Source organism: Scyliorhinus canicula, chromosome 14 (genome assembly GCF_902713615.1).
Source record: "Scyliorhinus canicula chromosome 14, sScyCan1.1, whole genome shotgun sequence".
NCBI classification, from domain to species: Eukaryota; Metazoa; Chordata; class Chondrichthyes; order Carcharhiniformes; family Scyliorhinidae; genus Scyliorhinus; species Scyliorhinus canicula.
The window spans coordinates 48,282,134-48,302,807 of NC_052159.1; the positions used below are offsets into that span (position 1 = coordinate 48,282,134).

General features: G+C 45.2%; 1 protein-coding gene and 1 long non-coding RNA gene across 2 annotated transcripts in view; both read left to right on the top strand.

Moving 5' to 3' along the window:
* Nucleotides 1–7,129, top strand: part of LOC119977822 — a 35,888-nt gene extending 28,759 nt beyond the window's left edge. Inside the window, exons 4-5 of the long non-coding RNA XR_005463284.1 lie at nt 1,018–1,124; nt 6,575–7,129. This is a non-coding gene — a long non-coding RNA (uncharacterized LOC119977822). The remainder of the gene's footprint in view (nt 1–1,017; nt 1,125–6,574) is intronic.
* Nucleotides 7,130–17,020: 9,891 nt separating this feature from the next.
* LOC119977820 (ubiquitin carboxyl-terminal hydrolase 12) overlaps nt 17,021–20,674 on the top strand; it is a 49,910-nt gene continuing 46,256 nt past the window's right edge. The window contains exon 1 of the mRNA XM_038819044.1: nt 17,021–17,149. Coding sequence (XP_038674972.1) covers nt 17,081–17,149 — 69 coding nt within the window. The 5' untranslated portion in view covers nt 17,021–17,080. The remainder of the gene's footprint in view (nt 17,150–20,674) is intronic.

The following is a 20,674-nucleotide window of genomic DNA, read 5'->3' on the forward strand; positions in this document are numbered from 1 at the left end:
TCCTGAAGTTGAGTTCATATCAAACATATTGCAGCTAAAATGCCTTCTATGTTAAAGAGTAAATAAACACTAATTATATGACTACTGCTTCCACCAATTTATTGCCCATTAAACACATAATTGCATGTTAAATTTGGTAGTTAAGAATTTAAGTACTTTTTTAACAATGTCATATTTATTAATCCAATGTCAATCAACTTCGCCGGCACAGCAGTGGTTAGCACTGCTGCATCACAGCGCCCAGGACCCGGTTCAATCCCGGCACCGGGTCACTGTCCGTGTGGAGTTTGCACATTCTCCCCGTGCAGCTCAGGGTCTCACCCCAGAACCCAAAAAGATGTGCAGCGTAGGTGGATTGGCCACGCTAAATTGCCCCTTAATTGAAAAAAATAATTGGGTACTCTAAATTTATAAATAAATAAAAAACTTCGCTGGCACAGAATCCGATCAATCGTAGTGTTCAATCTCATTACTTCATGTAGTCAATTGTTGTTGGAGATTTTCTGCACATTTTTTTTAACTCTTAAAGTACACACTCCAATTCATCTGTCTTGATTGTTCTTGCATGTTTCTTTCTCAACCCTTAATCTCAGTGGTAAAGCCCAGTTGTTAATTAAGGCTCCAGATATCCTGTTACCCCTACCATGCCAGCTTCCACTTGCCCCATGACCTCAGATCAAACATGGCAATCCACTGAATTTAAGCATATTACTTGGCGGAGGAAAAGAAACTAACAAGGATTCCCCAAGTAACTGCAAGTGAAGAGGGAAGAACCCAGCGCCAAATTCCCGCTCGCCTGACGGGCGTGGGAAATGTGGCATACAGAAGACCTTTCTTCCACTTGCCGATCCATCATGTTAAGACTGCACTGTTTTGTGAGCTGAATGGATGCTGGAAAACACCCAATAATCATGAGATGCTTTGTTCCAACAAATTCCATCTCTAAATGGCCTAGAATGTGCTACAGTAACAGTACTGATGCCACACATTAGTGAATCATATTTCTTGATCCTCTAGTGATAAACACATGCCATCATTTGTTGGAAAAAAACAATTGGAGTGCACCGCAGAGAGATTTGAAACAGATCAGGAAAATTGTGCCCGATGTCTAATGCACATCAAAGGTAAAGGGTCTGACACAGAATTAAACATTAGCTAATTTGGGATTCATTTAGGATGAATGGCTCTATAATAATAATTTTTATTAATAATCTGATATTGTGGGGATGTGATGCAGTACAGATGGACAATGTTCGGCTTGTGTGTAATTTGCTTGATGCGTTTGTACTGAACAGTATTGAGATGTAAATCGATATTATGAACGGGTTAGTTTGTATAAAGTTGGCTTCTGAACTGCATGTGATCCCTAGTCATGTGCAATACCGGTTGAGGTCTACGCTCTGTGCACAAGCTCAATAAACATTCATATAAAAATATTAGTTGGGGATATCAGAACATGCCTGGTTGTCAAAACTCTTACTTTATTACTTAATTGAGATTTAATATTTCAATGATGTTCTTGGAGCAAGTCAATAAAATGTTACCGTCAGGAATATTGCTGAACCATTGAACAGTTTATAGTTTGAGTCCTCCAGTTCATTCTATAATATTCTGAGTGGCTGCAGTGACCACAATAAAGTTAATGCAGCAAACCTGCTGTTGCCATTGATTTTAATGGGTGCTGATCAATTTTGTTGGTGAAAGTGTAGAGAAATGCTTAACTCCCAGTAAATTAAAGTATGATATATTTAATAACATAAATAATCGTGTCATAACGTGCTCCAATTTCTGTAATATAATAACGGCCTTTGCCATATTGGCTAGGTTTTCAACTTATTCAGGCCCCATATAACTTGTAAAGTAGCTTGCACAACCTAAGGAAACAAGTAAATGCCTTTATAATTCAATAATAACAACGTAAATAAGTTAAAGCACACCTGTGGGAATGTCTTGTTGCACAATAGAAAGCGTCCCGGCCTCTGAGCCAGAAGCTTTGCGTTTGAGTCCCACCCATCGACTTGATGGTCAAGGAAGGTGTGTTTATGATGCAACCAGCAGTTTGAGTATCAACTTGCAGAATCCTTTCAATGGCGTGCTAATAGTGGGAGAGATTCATGGTCAGCCATGCTTTATACAGTGTGGTGCCCCTCAAGTTATAAGCCGGGCTAGAGACCTGTTCTAGGAAAACACGCTATGGGAACAGATGAAATGTCTGCCAGCACCAGAGAAAGATCGCCAAGTCAGAATGGTGTGTGGCTTGGAGGGGAATTTGCAGGTGATGCTATCCCCATGCATCTGTAGCTGTTGTCAATGTGTTCGAGGTCCCAGATTTGGAAGGTGCTGTTGAAGGAATACTCCAGTTGCTGCAGTGCATCTTGTGGATGGTATACACTGCTGCCACGGTGCTTTGGTAGTGGAGGGAGTGAATGTTTAAGGTAATGGATGGGGTGCTAATCAAGCGGGTTGCTTTGTCCTGGATAGGGTTGATCTTACTGAGTGTTGTTGGAGTTGCATTCATCTAGGCAAATGGAGAGTATTCCATTACTTGTGACTTGTGCCTTGTAGATAGTGGACAGGCTTTGGGGAGTCGGGAGCTGAGTTACCTTTGAGCTGATCTTGTAGCCACAGTATTTATATGACTGGTCCAGTTCAGTTTCAGGTCAGTGGTAACCATCTATATGTTGATGATGGTAATGTCTTTGAATGTAGGTTAGGTAGGGTGACAGGGATAGGGCAAGGGAGTGGGCCTAGGTAGGATACTCTTTCAGATGCCGACTCGATGGGCCGAATGGCCTCCTTCTGTACTGTAGAGATTCTATTATATGAATGTCAAGAGGAGATGGCTAGATTCTCTTATTTGTCGGAGATGATTCTTGCCTGGCACTTGGATGACGTGAATGTTACTTGCCTCAATCTTGTCCAGGTCTTGCTGCACATGAACACGTACTACTTCAGTATCTGAGGAGTCACGAATAGTGCTGAACATTGTACGATCGTCAGTGAACATTCCCACTTCTGACTTTATGTTGGAGCAAAGGTAATAATGAAGCAGCTGAAGATAGTTGGGCCTAGGACACCACCTTGAGGAACTCCTGCAGCGATGTTCTGGAACTGAGATTATTGACATCATAGACCAAGCAGGCCAGCAGCACGGTTCCTTCACCCTCGGCTGCCTATGGATCCACCCCCCCCCCCCATCTGCTCCATGAACCCTTTAAGTTCCTTTGCCATTGCTAGCACCCTGCCCGTTTTCGAGCATAACCGGTCCAGGCCGGGATCAATAACTGTATTAAAGTCCCCTTCCATGATCAGCTTGTGCAAGTCCAGGTCCGGTATCTTCCCTAGCATCCTCTTTATAAATTCCACATCATCCCAATTTGGCGCATATACATTAACCAGCACTACCTTCATCCCCTGCAGCTTACTACTAACCATGATATATCGACCTCCCACATCCGAAACTATTCTACCCACCTCAAATGTCACCCGCTTATTAATCAAGGTCGCAACCCCTCTAGTCTTTGTGTCCAGCCCCGAGTGGAAAACCTGACTGATCCAGCCTTTCCTCAATCTAACCTGGTCCACTACCCTGAGGTGCGTCTCCTGTAGCATTACCACGTCCGCCTTCAGTCCCCTCAGCTGCGCGAACACCCATGCCCTCTTAACCAGCCCATTTAACCCTCGAACATTCCAGGTGATCAGCCTAGTTGAGGGGCAAAGTGCCCTCCCCTCCGTCGATCAGCCATCCCCTTTCTTGGGCTCGCTCCAGCCCCTGCGGCGCACCTCCTCCAGCCCTAGTCACTGACCTCGTCACTGTCCCTCCGTTGTCAGCAGAAACACTACCCCCCCCCCCCCCCCCCCCCCCCCCGGGCAACACTACTCTAAAACCTAACCCATTGAGTAAACTAAACATATGCATCCCCCCCCCCCACTGTGCTTCCATGAGCTAGCTCACCCAGCTAGGTTGGTGGCCCCTGCCCCCGGTGCCAAAATGTCTCCCACCTATTGTTCCCTCTCTCTCCCCCCCCCCCGGGCTCGTACAAACAAATGACCTCATCTAACAATCCCCACACAAACACCCAGCAGCAAGAAAAAACACCACCCACCGAAACTCAAACAAGCATGTCGCCACGAAAAAGACATTGCCAACATCTACCGAAAAGAGAACCCGAAAACTAAAAATAGACTCCCCCCCCGCCCCCCCCAAAACAGAACTCAAAAGCTGAAACGAAACAATAAGAGGAGACAAAACCAGTTTAAAACAAAAAAGAGGGCCCAATATAGGCCAACAAGGTGCCTCAAAGTTTGAGAGTTTTCAGCCCCCCATCAGTCCCTCTCTTTTAGCAAAGTCCAACGCATCTTGGGGCGATTCAAAATAATGATGCTGGTCCTCATATGTGACCCAAAGACGAGCTGGATGCAGCAGTCCAAACTTCACCTGCTTCTTGAAGAAGATTGAATTAACTTGGTTGAAGCCAACTTTTCCTAGCCACTTCCACATTCAGGTTCTGGTACACCCGAAGGATACTGTTGTCCCACTTACAGCTCCGCGTTAGCTTGGTCCACCGAAGAATATATCCCTTATCCAGGAACCTGTGGAATCTCACCACCATTGCCCTCGGAGGGTGCCCAGCTCACGGCTTCCTCGCAAGTGCTCTATACGCCCTGTCCACCTCCAAGGGTTGGGAGAATGCCCCCTCCCCCAGCAGTTTTTCGAACATACCCGCTACGTATGCCCCAACGTCCGCTCCCTCAGCCCCCTCTGGGAGCCCGACAATTCATAAGATCTGCTGGCGGGATCGATTATCTCGGTCCTCCACCTTCTCCAGAAGCCTTTCCTGCTGGTCCCGAAGCATCCCCACCTCCAGCTCCACCGCTGTTTGATGCTCCACCTGCTCAGCCAGCGCCTTCTCAACCTTCTGGATCACCCGATCCTGGGCATCCAATGCTCTAGCCGATCAATCGATTCTTTAATCGGGTCCAGACAGTCCTGTTTCTGCTTGGCAAAGCTGTCCTGGATGACCTGCAGCAACTGCTCCATTGATCGCTGCACTGCCACCCCAGGGATCCGGTCCTCGGCCATGCTGTCTCCTGCTGAAGCTTCAGCACAGCTCTTGCCTAGCTTCTTATTTCTGCCTTTCCGTGCACTTCTGGTTCTTTTCTCCATACGCTAATGCATGGAAACGGTGCCCAATTGCCTCAGTCTTCGAATTCACTGTTTAAAACCAGCAAAAAGTCTGGGGGAAAGGTCCAAAAGTCCGACCAGAGCGGGAGCCATCAAATGTGCGACTAACTCCTTCATAGCCACCGCCGGACGTGTGCAACCTCTGTTTGACTTGAAGTTGAAGATCAAATCTCACGTCACATCGATACATTTCCTATCTCACCATTCACCTAAAATTTTTCATCCGCACTTCTTGCACCTTTAGATTTAGCTTTTCAGGGGCTGCTCATTGTGTTTTCTTCTTCTGACCTGGACTTGTTATTCAAAATGTTTGCATCACTCAATAGCATCAGTGACCTGGAATGGATTGCAGCGATATTTCTTGGTCTTAAAGTGAAAGGCTAGTTCAAACACATCACTAACAGCAGAATTATGTTTTTAATGGTATCATCCTATCACTGTCTGTATCACCTGATTTACTGTGAAAAGTGCTGCTGGGGATATATATATATATATATATAGTCATTCTGTATGAAACTGTGATAGGCAGATTGTGAAGGATAGAATACTAGAGTCTAATCTTCATTCACTTGCAAGCTTTTCTTTGCAAAGACACACATTGCATTCCGTAAACCCCCAAAACAAGAACACTCCTTTTCAGCTGCTTCTAGTATATATAGTGTGTGTACACACACATACATATATCATCCCCAATTAATACCCACTATCTGAATACAATACAATTAACATTCTTGCTTTTTTGAAAGAAGATGCAATTTTTTAATTGATGAGTCAACATTTAACTAATATAGGTAATAAATTTATGTAACGTTTGTACAAATATGAGTGTCCTCACAGCCCAAAGGACCCGGATTTGATCCCAACGCCAGGTCACGTCCGTGCGGAGTTTACACGTTCTCTCTATGTCTGCGTGGGTCTCACCCCCAAAACCCAAAGATGTGCAGGTTGGCAGATTGGCCACGCTAAACTGCCCCTTAATTGGAAAAAAAAATAATTGTGTACTCTAAATTTAAGAAATGAAAAAAAAACTTTTTTCAAATATGAATGTTAGAAAATCAGTTTTAAATTCATAACAAAATTACAGTGACTTTGACAAACAGCTCTTTCTTTGAACTTACTCACCTTAGCAACGTGACTATCTTCATGGTTCAGCAGAGAATTCCAACAGAGCACACACAGTTGAATTTTCTGCTTAAGTATGAAGACAATCACAGTAAAACAAGTCATGTTAATGGTACAGCCATTATTAATTGAAAAATTTGATGGTAACTTGTTACAAGGAAAGAGGTACCCTATGAATTGTGAATTGCCACTAGTTTCCAGCCAATTTTTGTTGTTAATGTTGCATAGACAGCATCTGGTGCTTTAATCTCTGTGATTTTCTTGAAGATGCTGCATTTGCTTGCCCATTAAACTCACTGAATCACAGAATTGTTACAGTGGAGGAGGAGGCCATGCGGCCCATCATGTCTGCACTCCAAACTCTGCAATCTTGGACTTGATCCCTCCCTGTACAGCTGGATCCACAACTTCCTTACTAACAGACCACAATCTGTCAGGATAGGCAACAGCACCTCCTCCACAAAGTCCTCGGCAACGGAGCCCCATAAGGATGTGTGCTCAGTCCTCTACTGTACTCCCTATACACACGTAACTGTGTGGCAAGATTTAACTCCAACTCAATCTATAAGTTTGCGGATGATAGGACTGTGGTGGGCCGTATCTCAAAACAAAGACGAATCAGACTACAGGAGGGAGAGAAATCACTTGGTTGCATGGTGTACTGAAAACAGCCTCTCTCTAAATGTTAGAGAGACCAAAGAACTGATCGTCGACTTCAGGAAGCGTAGCACGACACACACTCCCGTCTGCATCAATGGCTCTGAAGTGGAAATGGTCGATAGCTTTAAGTTCCTGGGGGTCACCATCACCAACAGTCTGTCCTGGTCCACTCGCGTTGATGCAACAGTCAAGAAAGCCCAACAACATCTCTACTTCCTACGGAAGCTAAAGAAATTTGGCATCTCTGCACGACTCTCACAAACTTCTACAGATGTGCGATAGAGAGCATCCTATCTGGCTGCATCACAGCCTGGTATGGCAACTGCTCGGTCCAAGATTGCAAGAAACTGCAGTGTGGTGAACTCAGCCCAACGCATCACACAAGCTTGCCACTCCCACATTGATTCTGTCTACACCTCCCGCTGCCTCAGGAAGGCAGACAGCATTATCAGAGACCCCTCCCACCCAGGCATTGCCTTCTTCCAAGCATTGCCTTCTTCCAGACCCTTCTGAAGACTTGCACATCCAGACATAGGAACAGCTTCTTCCCCACAGCTACAAGACGCCTCAACGACTCCTCCTCGGAACCAATCACTGCTTGTCGATGTACCATTTGTCAATGTTCTCTGTTGATTATTCTTTTGTCTACTATATATGTACTGTGTACGTTCCCTCGGCCGCAGACAAATACTTTTCACTGTACTTCGGTACATGTGACAATAAATCAAATCAAATCAAACGGGCTCTCAGAATGCAGAAAGTGAAGTCCAGTAATTAATAGTGCAAGTACCCTTTAAATCATGTGATATTTAGCGATTATTGCCAATGAACCTCTCTTACCAAGAAAGTAAACAATTATAAATGTGTGACTCATTTACGTTATGAATTTTTTAGATTATGAAAATGTCATTAAAGAAAAAATTACACATTTTTGTCTTATTTTTCATTCTGTCTCTTTACTATCTCACTTTCTTAATCCAATCTTGTTTTCCTTTTCTTCATTTTTCTTTCTACCTGATTTGACATTGAATTGATCCACTCCATTTCCCAGTCCACCTCAGTCCTTCCTCTGTTTATTTATCAATAATTTATGTATCTTAACAGTATTACAGTATCTTAACATCTTGCTTGGAGTTCACCAAACATTCCAAAAGCTTTGCTGTCCCTACTACAATATTATCAGCTCAACTTTGAGCTGTAAAAGTACAATTGTAAATCCACCTAATAGGCACTCTAGCTTTAGCAAGATTTGTTCAAGTATGCCCTTGCAGCTACCCATATGGACATGCGTATACTTTCTAAAATGAATTATTCAGATAAGGGTACCACTAGCAAGGGAAGCATTTATTGCTAATCCTTCATACCCCTTTAGAAGGATGTGGTGAACCACTTTCTTGAACCGTTACAGTTGTGTGTTGAAACGACTTCCAGTGTTCTGTTAGGTACTTTTCCAGGACTTTGATCCAGCAGTGATGAAGGAATAGCAATATATCTAAGTCAAGATGTTGTGCGACTTAGAGGAGAACTTAAAGGTGATGGGTTTCCACCAGTTGAATCACTGCTAGCCATGCTCTCAAAATGTTACTTTAGAAGTGGAATCTCACAGTATATTATCAAATTGGTCACACCATGTCTTTGGTCATAATTAATTTTAGTTTGCGGCTGCCAATTACTGGAATGAGGAACAACTAAAGCTGAAGCTAACTGATTTTATTATAGTGGATGCCTTACGCCAAAGGGTTAAAGCTTTGTCAATTGATACATGTCCTTGCTAAACAATCAATTCACTTTCACTGCTAATTTGTTTTTTTATTATTTTGGTGTATAAATGAATTACATTGTTGTTTAAGTTCTATTGCAGTGGTGTTAGCCTGTTGGCCGTCGTTATTGTAAATGGGAACTGATTCTCAATTGACTCCCCAAGCTAAATAAATGTTACTATCGGTAATTAAAATAGAAAATAATATGGAGGCTAGAGAGGCTAAGGGGAACCCTATTGTGGTTTTGGAAGAGGTGAGAGCGGAAAAGTGGGAAATGGTATGATCATGGTCAAGGGTCTTCCCAACCACAGGGGAGAGGAATCCTTTAATTTAAAAAAAAAAATTTAGAGTACCCAATTATTTTTTTCCAATTTAGTGGCAATTTAGCGTGGCCAATCCACCTAACCTGCACATCTTTGGTTGTGGGGGCGAAACCCATGCAGACACTGGGAGAATGTGCAAACTCCACACAGTGACCCGGGGCCTGGATCGAACTCGGGTCCTCAGTGCCATAGGCAGCAGTGCTAACCACTGCGCCACCATGCCACCCGAGGAATCCTCAATTGAGGAAAAAGAAAATGTATTGGAAGCACTGGTATAGATGGCAACTTCAGACCGGGATCCACATTTAACGGATATCTACCATTTCTGTCATCTGAAACATGATGCAAAATATCAAATATCATTCCCTCCCCTTTCAGCTTTCTGAAAGCACCATTGCCTCTCGGACACCCTGGTCCATTCCTTAATCACTGTCCATGACCCAATCACTTCTTACAAGTGAAACACTGATTTACCTGTACTTTTTTCAATTTAAAATACAGTATTTACTGCTCCTGATGTGGTTCTTCCATTGGGGAAACCAAATACAGGTTTGCTCAACACGTCCATACAACAAGCTTAACACTGTGCTTCTGATTGCCTGTGATTTTAATTCCTGATTTTCTTTCGCAGATATATACTTTATTCATAAAATATAAAAAAACATTACAAACATTTCAAAATGGCCATTACAGAATGTGCAATAATATTCATGTTTTCTACATAGTTCATGTTGCACTCTGAGGTGCCTGAATACAATTGTGTTAGATGTAAAGCGAAAAGTGCAGAGGATACTGGAAGTCTGCAGAGGGATTTGGATAGGTTAAGTGAATGGGCTCGGGTCTGGCAGATGGAATACAATGTTGACAAATGTGAGGTTATCCATTTTGGTAGGAATAACAGCAAACGGGATTATTATTTAAACGATAAAATATTAAAGCATGCCGCTGTTCAGAGAGACTTGGGTGTGCTAGTGCATGAGTCATAAGAAGGTTGGTTTACAAGTGCAACAGGTGATTAAGAAGGCAAATGGAATTTTGTCCTTCATTGCTAGAGGGATGGAGTTTAAGACTAGGGAGGTTATGTTGCAATTGTATAAGGTGTTAGTGAGGCCACACCTGGAGTATTGTGTTCAGTTTTGGTCTCCTTACTTGAGAAAGGACGTACTGGCGCTGGAGGGTGTGCAGAGGAGATTCACTAGGTTAATCCCAGAGCTGAAGGGGTTGGATTATGAGGAGAGGTTGAGTAGACTGGGACTGTACTCGTTGGAATTTAGAAGGATGAGGGGGGATCTTATAGAAACATTTAAAATTATGAAGGGAATAGATAGGATAGATGCGGGCAGGTTGTTTCCACTGGCGGGTGACAGCAGAACTAGGGGGCATAGCCTCAAAATAAGGGGAAGTAGATTTAGAACTGAGTTTAGGAGGAACTTCTTCACCCAAAGGGTTGTGAATCTATGGAATTCCTTGCCCAGTGAAGCAGTTGAGGCTCCTTCATTACATGTTTTTAAGGTAAAGATAGATAGTTTTTTGAAGAATAAAGGGATTAAGGGTTATGGTGTTCGGGCCGGAAAGTGGAGCTGAGTCCACAAAAGATCAGCCATGATCTCATTGAATGGCGGAGCAGGCTCGAGGGGCCAGATGGCCTACTCCTGCTCCTAGTTCTTATGTTCTTATGTAGCATTCACCAGATACATTCAATGTGAATCATACAGTCCGAGGTGTTTTATGCAGTTCCCAGCCCTTGCTGCACAACGGCTGAAAGGTTTTGGACAGCAACTTTTCCCCATTGCGCTTCTGCAATGGCTGCACCAAAGTTTACTGCATCCCTCAGCACGTAGACCTGGGCTTTGGAATGTGTCTGTCTGTAACACTCAGTCAGCGCCAACTCTTTAATGTTTGTCTTGGGGCAAACTTCTCTCCATACCTTCTTTGCAAAGGCACATTCCACAAGGAGCTGGGCAAGTCTCTTCCCCACCAGTCACCTCAAGGGCGATAGGCAGAAGAGGTGAGACTCCGGGGGTGTATGAGAAATCTGATGAGGATGGCTTACCACACTACCAACCAAGCAAGGTCTTGGTGCTTGTTTGAAAGTTCTGGTGATGTGGCATTTTGCCAAATGACATTGACAGTCTGCTCAGGAAACTTCGAACAGATCCACCATCTCCTGTTCCCGTAGAGCATCCTTAATGTTACGTGTAGAACACTGCCTGGTGGACTTGTGGTCAAAGGTGTTTCTGAGGACAGCATGGTGGTGGAGTGGTTAACACTGCTGTCTCGCGGCACTGAGGTCCCAGATTTGATCCTGGCCCTGGGTCACTGTCCATGTGGAGTTTGCATATTCTCCCCGTGTCTACGTGGGTCTTACTCCCACAAACCCAAAGATGTGCAGGATAGGTGGATTGGGCAACCTAAATTGCCCCTCAATTGGAAAAAAAAAATTGGAAACTCAAATTTATTTTTTAAAAAGGATGTTTCTTTGCATAATTTTTTCCACGAGGGACAAGTAGTATGGCACTGTCCAACTACATGGAACTTTCGCGACAGCGTGGCCAGACCCATCCTTCGCAACACCGTGGACAGGTAGGACCTCAGAACATAATGACACTTGGTGTTTGCGTATCAAAAATCTACATGCAGCTTGATGCAGCCACGCACAAAAGGTGGCCATCAGGATGCTGGGAACGTTTTTTCCTCCTTTTTCTAGAGGTTTGCACATTGTGTTCCTTCAAACACAGTCTATTTTTGACCCCCAGACGTGGAAAATGGCTTGGGTGATTGCCATGGTGCTGGAGTGAGGAATGGGCCAGACCTGCACCACGTACAGCAACACAGAGTGCCTTGCACCTGGTGACCAGGTTCTTGCCTGCAATGGGGAGGGAGTATCGCTCCCACATACCCAGTCTTTGATTCATTAGTTTCTAACACATGCCCTCAACCCGCCGAACCATATCCCCAGTACCTTCAGGCTGTCTGACCTGACAATGAACGGGACAAGGGATCGGTCAGCCCAGTTCTCAAAAAGCGTGGCCACGCTTTTGCCATGATGTACCTTGGCACCTGAGGCCAGTTCAAACTGGTTGCAGATGTTGATCAATCTGCACACTGAGAGCGGATCCAAGCAGAAGATTGATGATGTCCATGTACAGGGAGGCAGACTTGTGTGACTGCTCAAGTCAAGTCTGGGATTGTCACTCTCTCATAATATGCACTCGTGCACATCATGAGGTAAAGACAGGCAGTGACAGACGCCCAGGTTAGCCAATCAACACACAGGACAGAACACAACCAATCACCAGACACAACACTAGAGGGGGGGCTTCCTACTATAAAACACACAAGGCATCAGCACTCTGCCTCTTTCCACTGGTGACAACTGTAGCGACAGTCAGGGTGTATATATCAGTTAGCACCTTCTACACGTGGCTCAGAGCTAGTCTAGTCTAGTTAGTAAGAGTTAGCACACTTAGAGTAGTAGAGTGTCAACCCACAGCAAGCTTTGTGCATTGTTACAGAAGTTCAATAAATCATATTGAACCAACGTCTAAGTTTGGTGTCTGCTTTACAGATCAACTGCATCCAGTTGCAGTCTGTGTTACCCCAGGGTGAATAACGACATGATACCAGGAGTCTACTTCATCTAAGTAATTTACCTTGAATAATTCAGTGACGACCAGCAACTGCCTTCCAGCGGCATGGAGAAGATCCAGGCCCCTCCACAGCTACGGATCTCTAGCAATCTCGGCGCCAGCTAGCGGGTCTTCAAGCAGAAGTTCAGTCTCTACATTGAGGCTTCAGGCCTCGAGGATGCGTCCGATTCCAGAAAAATTGCGCAGCTCCTATCGACTGCGGGGGACCAAGCTATCCAAATCTTCAACTCGCTCACTTTTGCCGACGGCAAGGACAAGACCAAATTCAAGACCATTTTAGCCAAATTCGACGGTCACTGCGAAGTCGAAACAAACGACAGCTTTGAGCGCTATGTCTTCCAGCAACGCCTTCAGGGTAAGGATGAGCCTTTCTAACTCATCCTCGTATATTAGCGCAGTCCTGCAACTATGGTGACACCACTGATTCCCTCATCAGGTATCAGATAGTGTTTGGGGTCCACTCCGATGCCCTGCGGGAGCAGCTCTTAAAAATAAAAAACATGACCTTGCCAGTCGCAATCGAGATGTGTAAAGTGCATGAACAGGTGAAATGTCGCTACTCCCGCCTTAAATCGGCAGAACAGGACCAACCTGCCTTCCACGAGGCAGAGAGTGTACAGGCCATCGCCCGGATGTGGCGCCTTAGTATCGATGAAGGCAGCCATGTTGTGTGCTTTTCCCGGAGTCCCACGCATGCGCACCACGGACGGGAGAACGAAGCGGCCGAAGACCACACTGCGCAGGTGCGAACGGCAGCTGACCGCACTGCACATGTGCGACGATGCACGGAGCGTTACAACGTCAACGTCATGACGTGCCCCAACTGCGGCACTGTCCACTTAAAGCGGCAATACCTTGCAAGAGGCAGGCGATGTTTGAATTATGGGAAGCCTGGACAGTATGCAGCCTTGTGCAGGTCTGCACCACCAGTCGTGAGCCAGCGATCCCAGTTCGATGTGTGCAGCAAGGGCTGCTGGATTCTGATCCTGTTAGCACCACGGATCCAGAGGACGACTGCCTGGAGCCCCCGACTGCCTGGAGTCCCCATATCGTGTGGGCATCATTACTATGTGTGACAAGGCCTCCTCAAATTCAGCAGCACGCCTATCTATCCTCAACATGGATTCTACGGACGCATGGCGTGCTGTCGTACACGTTAACCAATGCAGCATCCGGTTCAAGCTGGACATCGGTGCTTCAGCCAATCTCATATCTCAAGCAGATCTTGCTCGCATCAAAAGGCAACCAAAAATTCTTCCACCGGCCTGCGAGCTTCTTGATTATAATGGCAATGCCATTACTGCGTTAGGGTCTTATCACCTGCATGTCTCCAACAAGACCATCAATGCCACACTGCGATTTGAAATCGTCAAGCCTGACCAGGCTTCCCTGCTTGGTGCCCATTCATGCAAGCTACTCAGTCTCGTGCAGCGCGTACATGCCATGTCCTCTGCCAAAGTGAATCTTCAGGCTGACATTGACGAAATCCAGTCACAATACCCGGATGTGTTCAGTGGGAAGGGTACGATGCCGTACTGCTACAAAATCTTACTCTGGCCTGATGCCACGCCTGTGATCCATGCCCCACGCCAGAGGTATGATCAGATAGAAAAATAGTGCCTGGGCCTCCTAACCGGTATTGTAAAGTTCCATGACTACATCTACGGTCTTCCAACCTTCACAGTGGAGACTGACCACAGACCATTAGTCCATATCATTCATAAGGACTGGAATGACATGACACCCAGGCTTCAGCGCATTCTCCTTTGACTCCGCAGGTATGATTTCGAGTTCGTATACACACCGGGCAAGGAGCTAATCATTCCGGATGCCCTGTCGCGTGCCATCACCTCGCCCTGTGAACAGGTCGACTTCATCCACCAAATTGAGGCACAGGTGCAACTGTGTGCCAGCAACCTCCCGGCCTCAGATGAAAGAGTGGTCAACATTCGAGAAGAGAATGCCAAGGACCCTCTTCTGCAGCGGGTCATGCATCACCTTGCAAATGGTTGGCAGAAAGGGCAATGCCCCCAGTTCTTTAATGTTAAGGACGACCTGACCGTCGTCGAGGGGATCCTCATCTAGCTAGGTCGTATCGTTATTCCTCGCAGCCTCCAGAGCTTAGTGCTCAAACAGATCCACGAGGGACACCTCGGTGTTGAGAAATGCAGGCGCAGGGCCCGGCAGGCTGTCTATTGGTCTGGAATCAACCAGGACATATCCAACATGGTCCTCAATTGTCCGACCTGCCAGTGTTTCCAGCCTGCTCAGCCCAAAGAAACACCCCAGCAACACAAGATCATGACCTCTCCGTGGTCTAATGTGGGAATCGACATTTTTCACGCCAATGGGCGTGACTATGTGCTCATCATCGATTACTTCTCGAGTTACCCGGAAGTGGTGAAACTGTCCGACCTCACATCAAGGATAGTCATCAAGGCCTGCAAGGAGACATTTGGCAGGCATGGTATGCCGCTCACTGTCATGAGCGTCAACGGTCCCTGCTTCCACACCCAACAGTGGTCAAACTTCGCAAAGCTGTACCAATTCAAGCACATTACCTCAACCCCGCATTACCCGCAATCTAATGGGAAGGTCGAAAAAGGGCTACATATCGTGAAGCAACTGCTGTGCAAGGGTGCGGACACGGCTTCTGACTTTAAACTTGCGCTGCTGATGTACAGGGCAATCCCTCTGTCCACCAGTATGTCTCCAGCACAACTCCTTATGAATCGAGACCTGCGGACGACTGTACCGGCCATTCATTTACCAGACCTGGATCACCTCAAAGTGCTGCAAAAGGTGCAGCAACTCAAACCGGCAAAAGCTGACATACGATGCTCATGTTACTGATTTGCCTGTGCTATCTCCGGAAGATGCTGTTCGCATCAAGTTACCTGATGGAGGCTGGTCAGCTCCAGCTGTTGTTGTTCGACAGGCTGCTCCCAGGTCGTTCATGGTTCGCATGGCTGATGGCTCCATTGTCAGGCGTAACAGAAGGGCAGTACGCAAACTTGCCTGCCCACCACCGAATCTCACTTTTCCAGCTGTCGTTATGCCTTCTCCGGACACCTCGCTCCACGAGGCCACCAATCTGGCGGCAATCCCGCTTGTCAAGGCGCTGTCGTCCCCACCTCCACCTCCACCTCCCAGGCGATCGACAAGGATCCAACGCCAGCCCACAGATTGGACTTATAGACATTTCTTTTGGACATATTCTGTATCTGCACGCTGGACACCTTCCATGTACATATGCATTCACTTGCCACTCGCTGTAAATAGTCATATCTGTATATATGTCATATATGCTCTAAGCAACTGACAAATCATGCACATCATGAGGTAAAGACAGGCAGTGACAGACACCAAGGTCAGCCAATCAACATACAGGACAGAACACAACCAATCACCAGACAGAACACGAGAGGGGGGGCTGACTAACTATAAAACACACAAGGCATCAGCACTTTGCCTCTTTCCACTGGTGACAACTGTAATAACAGTCAGGGTTTATATGTCAGTTAGCACCTTCTACACGTGGCTCAGAGCTAGTCTGGTCTAGTTAGTAAGAGTTAGCACACTTAGAGTAGTAGAGTGTCAACCCACAGCAAGCTGTGTGCATTGTTACAGAAGTTCAATAAATCGTATTGAACCAACGTCTAAGTTTGGTGTCTGCTTTACAGATCAACTGCATCCAGTTGCAGTCTGTGTTACCCCAGGGTGAATAACAGGACACACTCCTCCGATGCATAAATCCTTCCTGATGGACTAAGCAAAGGGGTTTCACACAACACACGAACAGACCGGGAGGGCAGCCCTGCCAGATTCAATAGGAAATCTTTCTGATTTCTCTGCCTCCCACACTGCCTTAAATAAGCTCAAAATAAATTCCAGGAATGGTACCCCATTTTTCAGTTAGGCACTTTACAGGCTTCTGGACTCCACTTCTGAGTTCAACAAATTCGGATCATAACCACTTGTCCTATTTCTTTGAACAGCAGCGGTTGTTAATGATTCTGCTATTACATTTATATCTTCTCTGGACCTAGATTGTTTTTCACATGTCCTATTGTCCTTAATTTTTGCTGTGCAACATCATCCCTTTGTCGTTTAATTTCACATGCCTATCACACGCCTTTCCCTTTGTTCTATTTTCCCCCTTTCCCTGCTTCTGTACTTTTCGCTGCTTTTGTTTACTGATGCCGAGAAATGTGCTCCACAGTTCTAAAATTGTTATTTTTTCCATCGATAAGGACATGTACGAATGTCTCTTAAGTGAATGTGTGTACAGTGTGCCGAGCTGATGATTTGCGGGCGCTAGGACCGCGCGGCCGCCGTGCCCTCCTCCACCCCCGCCCCCAGTCGGTGCTGAATGAGCGGATGAAACATGGCGCTGGACGGATGGAAATACTAATGACAGTCGGGAAACTCGCTTCCATTTGTACCATGGTAGGTGGCCAGAGGGAGGGGAATCACTCGCTTCTCGTTTTGCAAACAGCCGCGGCTTTGCCGGTGTGGAGAGCGGGGCTGAGGCGCCCGATCTCTTCCCCATCCGGCCTCTGGGCCGCCGCTTGACTCCCAGTCCCAGGCTCTTCTTCGGCCTGCTGCTGTCAGACCCAGGGAAAATGAAGTGAAAACATCCATTAAAATTAGTGAAGGAGCGGGGCCTCCGCCTCTTGGAGCCGGGCTCCTCTTCCCCACCCCGGCCAGCCGGTGCTGGAGCGGCGGCCGGAACGGGCTTTCCCTCTGCCGGGCGGCGGCTGCAGCGTCCCCCGAGGCCGGGAGGCAGGTGCAGGGATAGTGAGGAAGAGCTGAGCGCTGCAAACCCGCAGAATCGTGTGTCGAGAGTCTGGCTGCTCCTTCTGTTTCTCACTCTCTAGGTTTGCACTTCACTATGGTGCATTTCGTGTATTTAGTTTTGCTGTGATTCATTCAAGGGATCTTTGAAAGGGGCGTATAAAAAGGCCACGGATTTCCTCTCCGGGATTAGTAAAGCCTACCGTGTGTCACTTTGTTCAAGGAACCACCCCAAGTCAAGCCCCAAGAGAGGTCTTGACTTTGTATTGAGTTTAATAAAACTGAGATTTAATTGGAAACTACCTGTGATAGATTTTGTGCTTTCACATAAGATGAAGTTATCGCAACATAGTGTTTCTTAGGATTTGCAATTAAAATTTGCGATTAATTTGACGGAAGATCATATAGGCCATTTGGCCCATCATCTTACATGGTGCTGTATATATTATCGTCTTGTCCGAAGATTACTTTTCATTTATTGATCTGTGGTAGTGCAGCCTTCTTCAATTTTGGTACTGTAAGTCGATTATGTGGTAAACTCCTCTTGTAAAATAGATTCTTTAAAAAAAAAATTAAGTGGCCAGAGAGAGTAGGAGCTGTGGTGTCAAGACTAGATATGTGGGGGTGGTATTGCCACTGTATTGTCATGGATGGACAAGCGGTTCGCTCTAGTTTGACATTCGGGATACATCTGAGAATTTCACACTACAGTGAAACATTTTAAAAATGAATTTCTCTGTTCAATGACACTTAATCAGTGTGTTTTTTTTTTTAAATCGGCATTGAGTTTCAGCAGGTCTAAAAAGTGAAGCAATTTCTAGTTGGTTGTTATAATAGCAGATTGTGTATTTGACACATGTTTCTCATATTAACACACAAATTCAAACTCTGATTTTTAAAGTGTTTTTTGAGCTGAGTGCTAGTGGACTCACAAGTAGGTGTTAAGAATAACCAGCAGGAAACTCTGCACTCCTAAAGGTGGAGGGAGCAGGAGAACATTAATGATTTCAGACATGATGCTAATTAAAATCCAATATAATGGAAAATTTGACTATGCAAGCACAGTATTCTTCGTATGACTGCTGCTTGCAATTCAAAACATTTTTACTGTAGCAGCTTTGTAATTTTCTATAATTTTGCTATGTTCAGTCACTTATCTTGTTACTGAGTAGGATGTTTCTTCCATGATGGGTTCCCAATTTATTTGAGTATGACTGCTTTAGTATTTTTTATTCTGTCATGGTATACGAGTGTTGCTGGCAAGGCCAACATTTGTTGCCCATCCTTAAAGGCACTTGGATGGGTGAGCTGCCTTCTTAAACGGCTGCAGTCTGTCTGGTATAGGTAGGGATTTCCAGGTTTTTTACCCAGCAATAAAATGGTCATGCCAGTTGCCACCGTCTACTGTGTACATATAATAATCATGATCTTTATTAGTGTCACAAGTAGGCTTACATTAACATTTCAATTAATTTACTGTGAAAATCCCCTAGTCACCACATTCCAGCACCTGCTCAGGTACACTGAGGGAGAATTCAGAATGTCCAATTCACCTAACAAGCACGCCTTTCGGGACTTGTGGGAGGAAATGGAGCACCCAAAGGAGATGCCGACACTGGGAGAATGTTAGTCTGCACAGTCAGTGACCCAAGCTGGGTATTGATCCTGGGTCACTGGCTCTGTGAAGTGACAGTGCTAACCACTGTGCTACCATTCATATCCTAGTGGACAAGTATAAATTAGTATTGATTAAAAGGTTTGTAACTGGTTGATGTTAACACACTTGGCTATAAAAAGATGTGCAACATTTGAAACCTAAAAAAAAATGCGAGTAATAGTGAAATTGGGAGCGCAGGGATGGGTTGGGAAAATGTAAGAAGTTTTATCAAATTGATGCTCTTGTGGTCACCTCGATCATCTTTAAAGCACACAGAGTTTTTCACAACTCAGTACTTTTGTGCAAATTTTTATAGAAATTATTATTGAAAAGAATTTCCGTTTATGTAACACCTTCATGTATGTTGAAGACCACGTAGCGTTGGCACAGAGAAAAACACTGCAACCATTTTGGGCATTGCAAGATCCCATAAAAAGTAAATAAACTAATGGCCAGGCCACACTAAGAACTCCATGTTCTATTTCAGTTAGTGCTGAAAGATAACACAGCACTCCCTCAGTACTGTACTAAAATGTTATCCTAGATTGTGCTAGATCAGAGTTTGAACCCATAATCCTCTTACTCTGATAAGTGACATCGCTACACCAAGCTGACATTTTTATTTAACTATATGTGTACACTTTCTGCAATATCGCACCCCCTGCTGTGCTTATTTCTGTCACACTTGCCAACCTTTTGTATCACCATTAAACTCACCTCTAATCTCTGAATCCTACGGTGGCATTGTTGCTTGTCATGTGAAATTTCTGTTTATGTCCTCAAGTTAATTAATACTGCTTTGTTGGCCAGAGATGTGATACTGACAACATCCACCTTGCTGTTGCCTTTTTGGCCACCATTTCCTCCTTGGTGCTCCCATTTCCCCTGATCCCCACAACTCCAGTTAGACAGAACTATCATGACTGGACCTATGTCTTCATCTATCCTTCCTAAAGCTGCTTTCTGGTTATTATTGGGAATTGGTTTGAAGTTCTTGAACTGCGTCGTCAGCCATTTTAAATTTTAAGTGTTGAGAAAACACTTCAAAAGCGCAAGTCAATTTTCTGATGCCCACATTTGGGAGTGTATGTGGAATTTGAAGGAGAGGATATTTGCAGCCACAAGAGGAGGTACCAGTCACTGTTGGGGGAGGGAAATTTGAGTTTTCTTCACCAGTAATGTGGCGGAACTTGCATTAGCTTTAAAATAATTACTCAGCTAAATTTCCAATAATACAGCCATCAGCAGGTCACATTTAAGAAATCCCACTGACAGTGAATGCTTGTACCCCACAGATGTGCCATTTCCCACCAATCCATCTCCATCAATTGCTGAGTACCAATTATTTTTCCTGTTGACAGTATACGCTTCGATCAATAATCCCCTGCAGTCCCCTTCCCAGTGTTCCCATGTCTTGCTATTTCCCCTTACCAATGCTCCTACACATCCCAGTGCTGCACCATACCCAAGCCCCCCTCCAATCACTGCTACACCCAGCACTTTCTGATCTCGCCGACCTC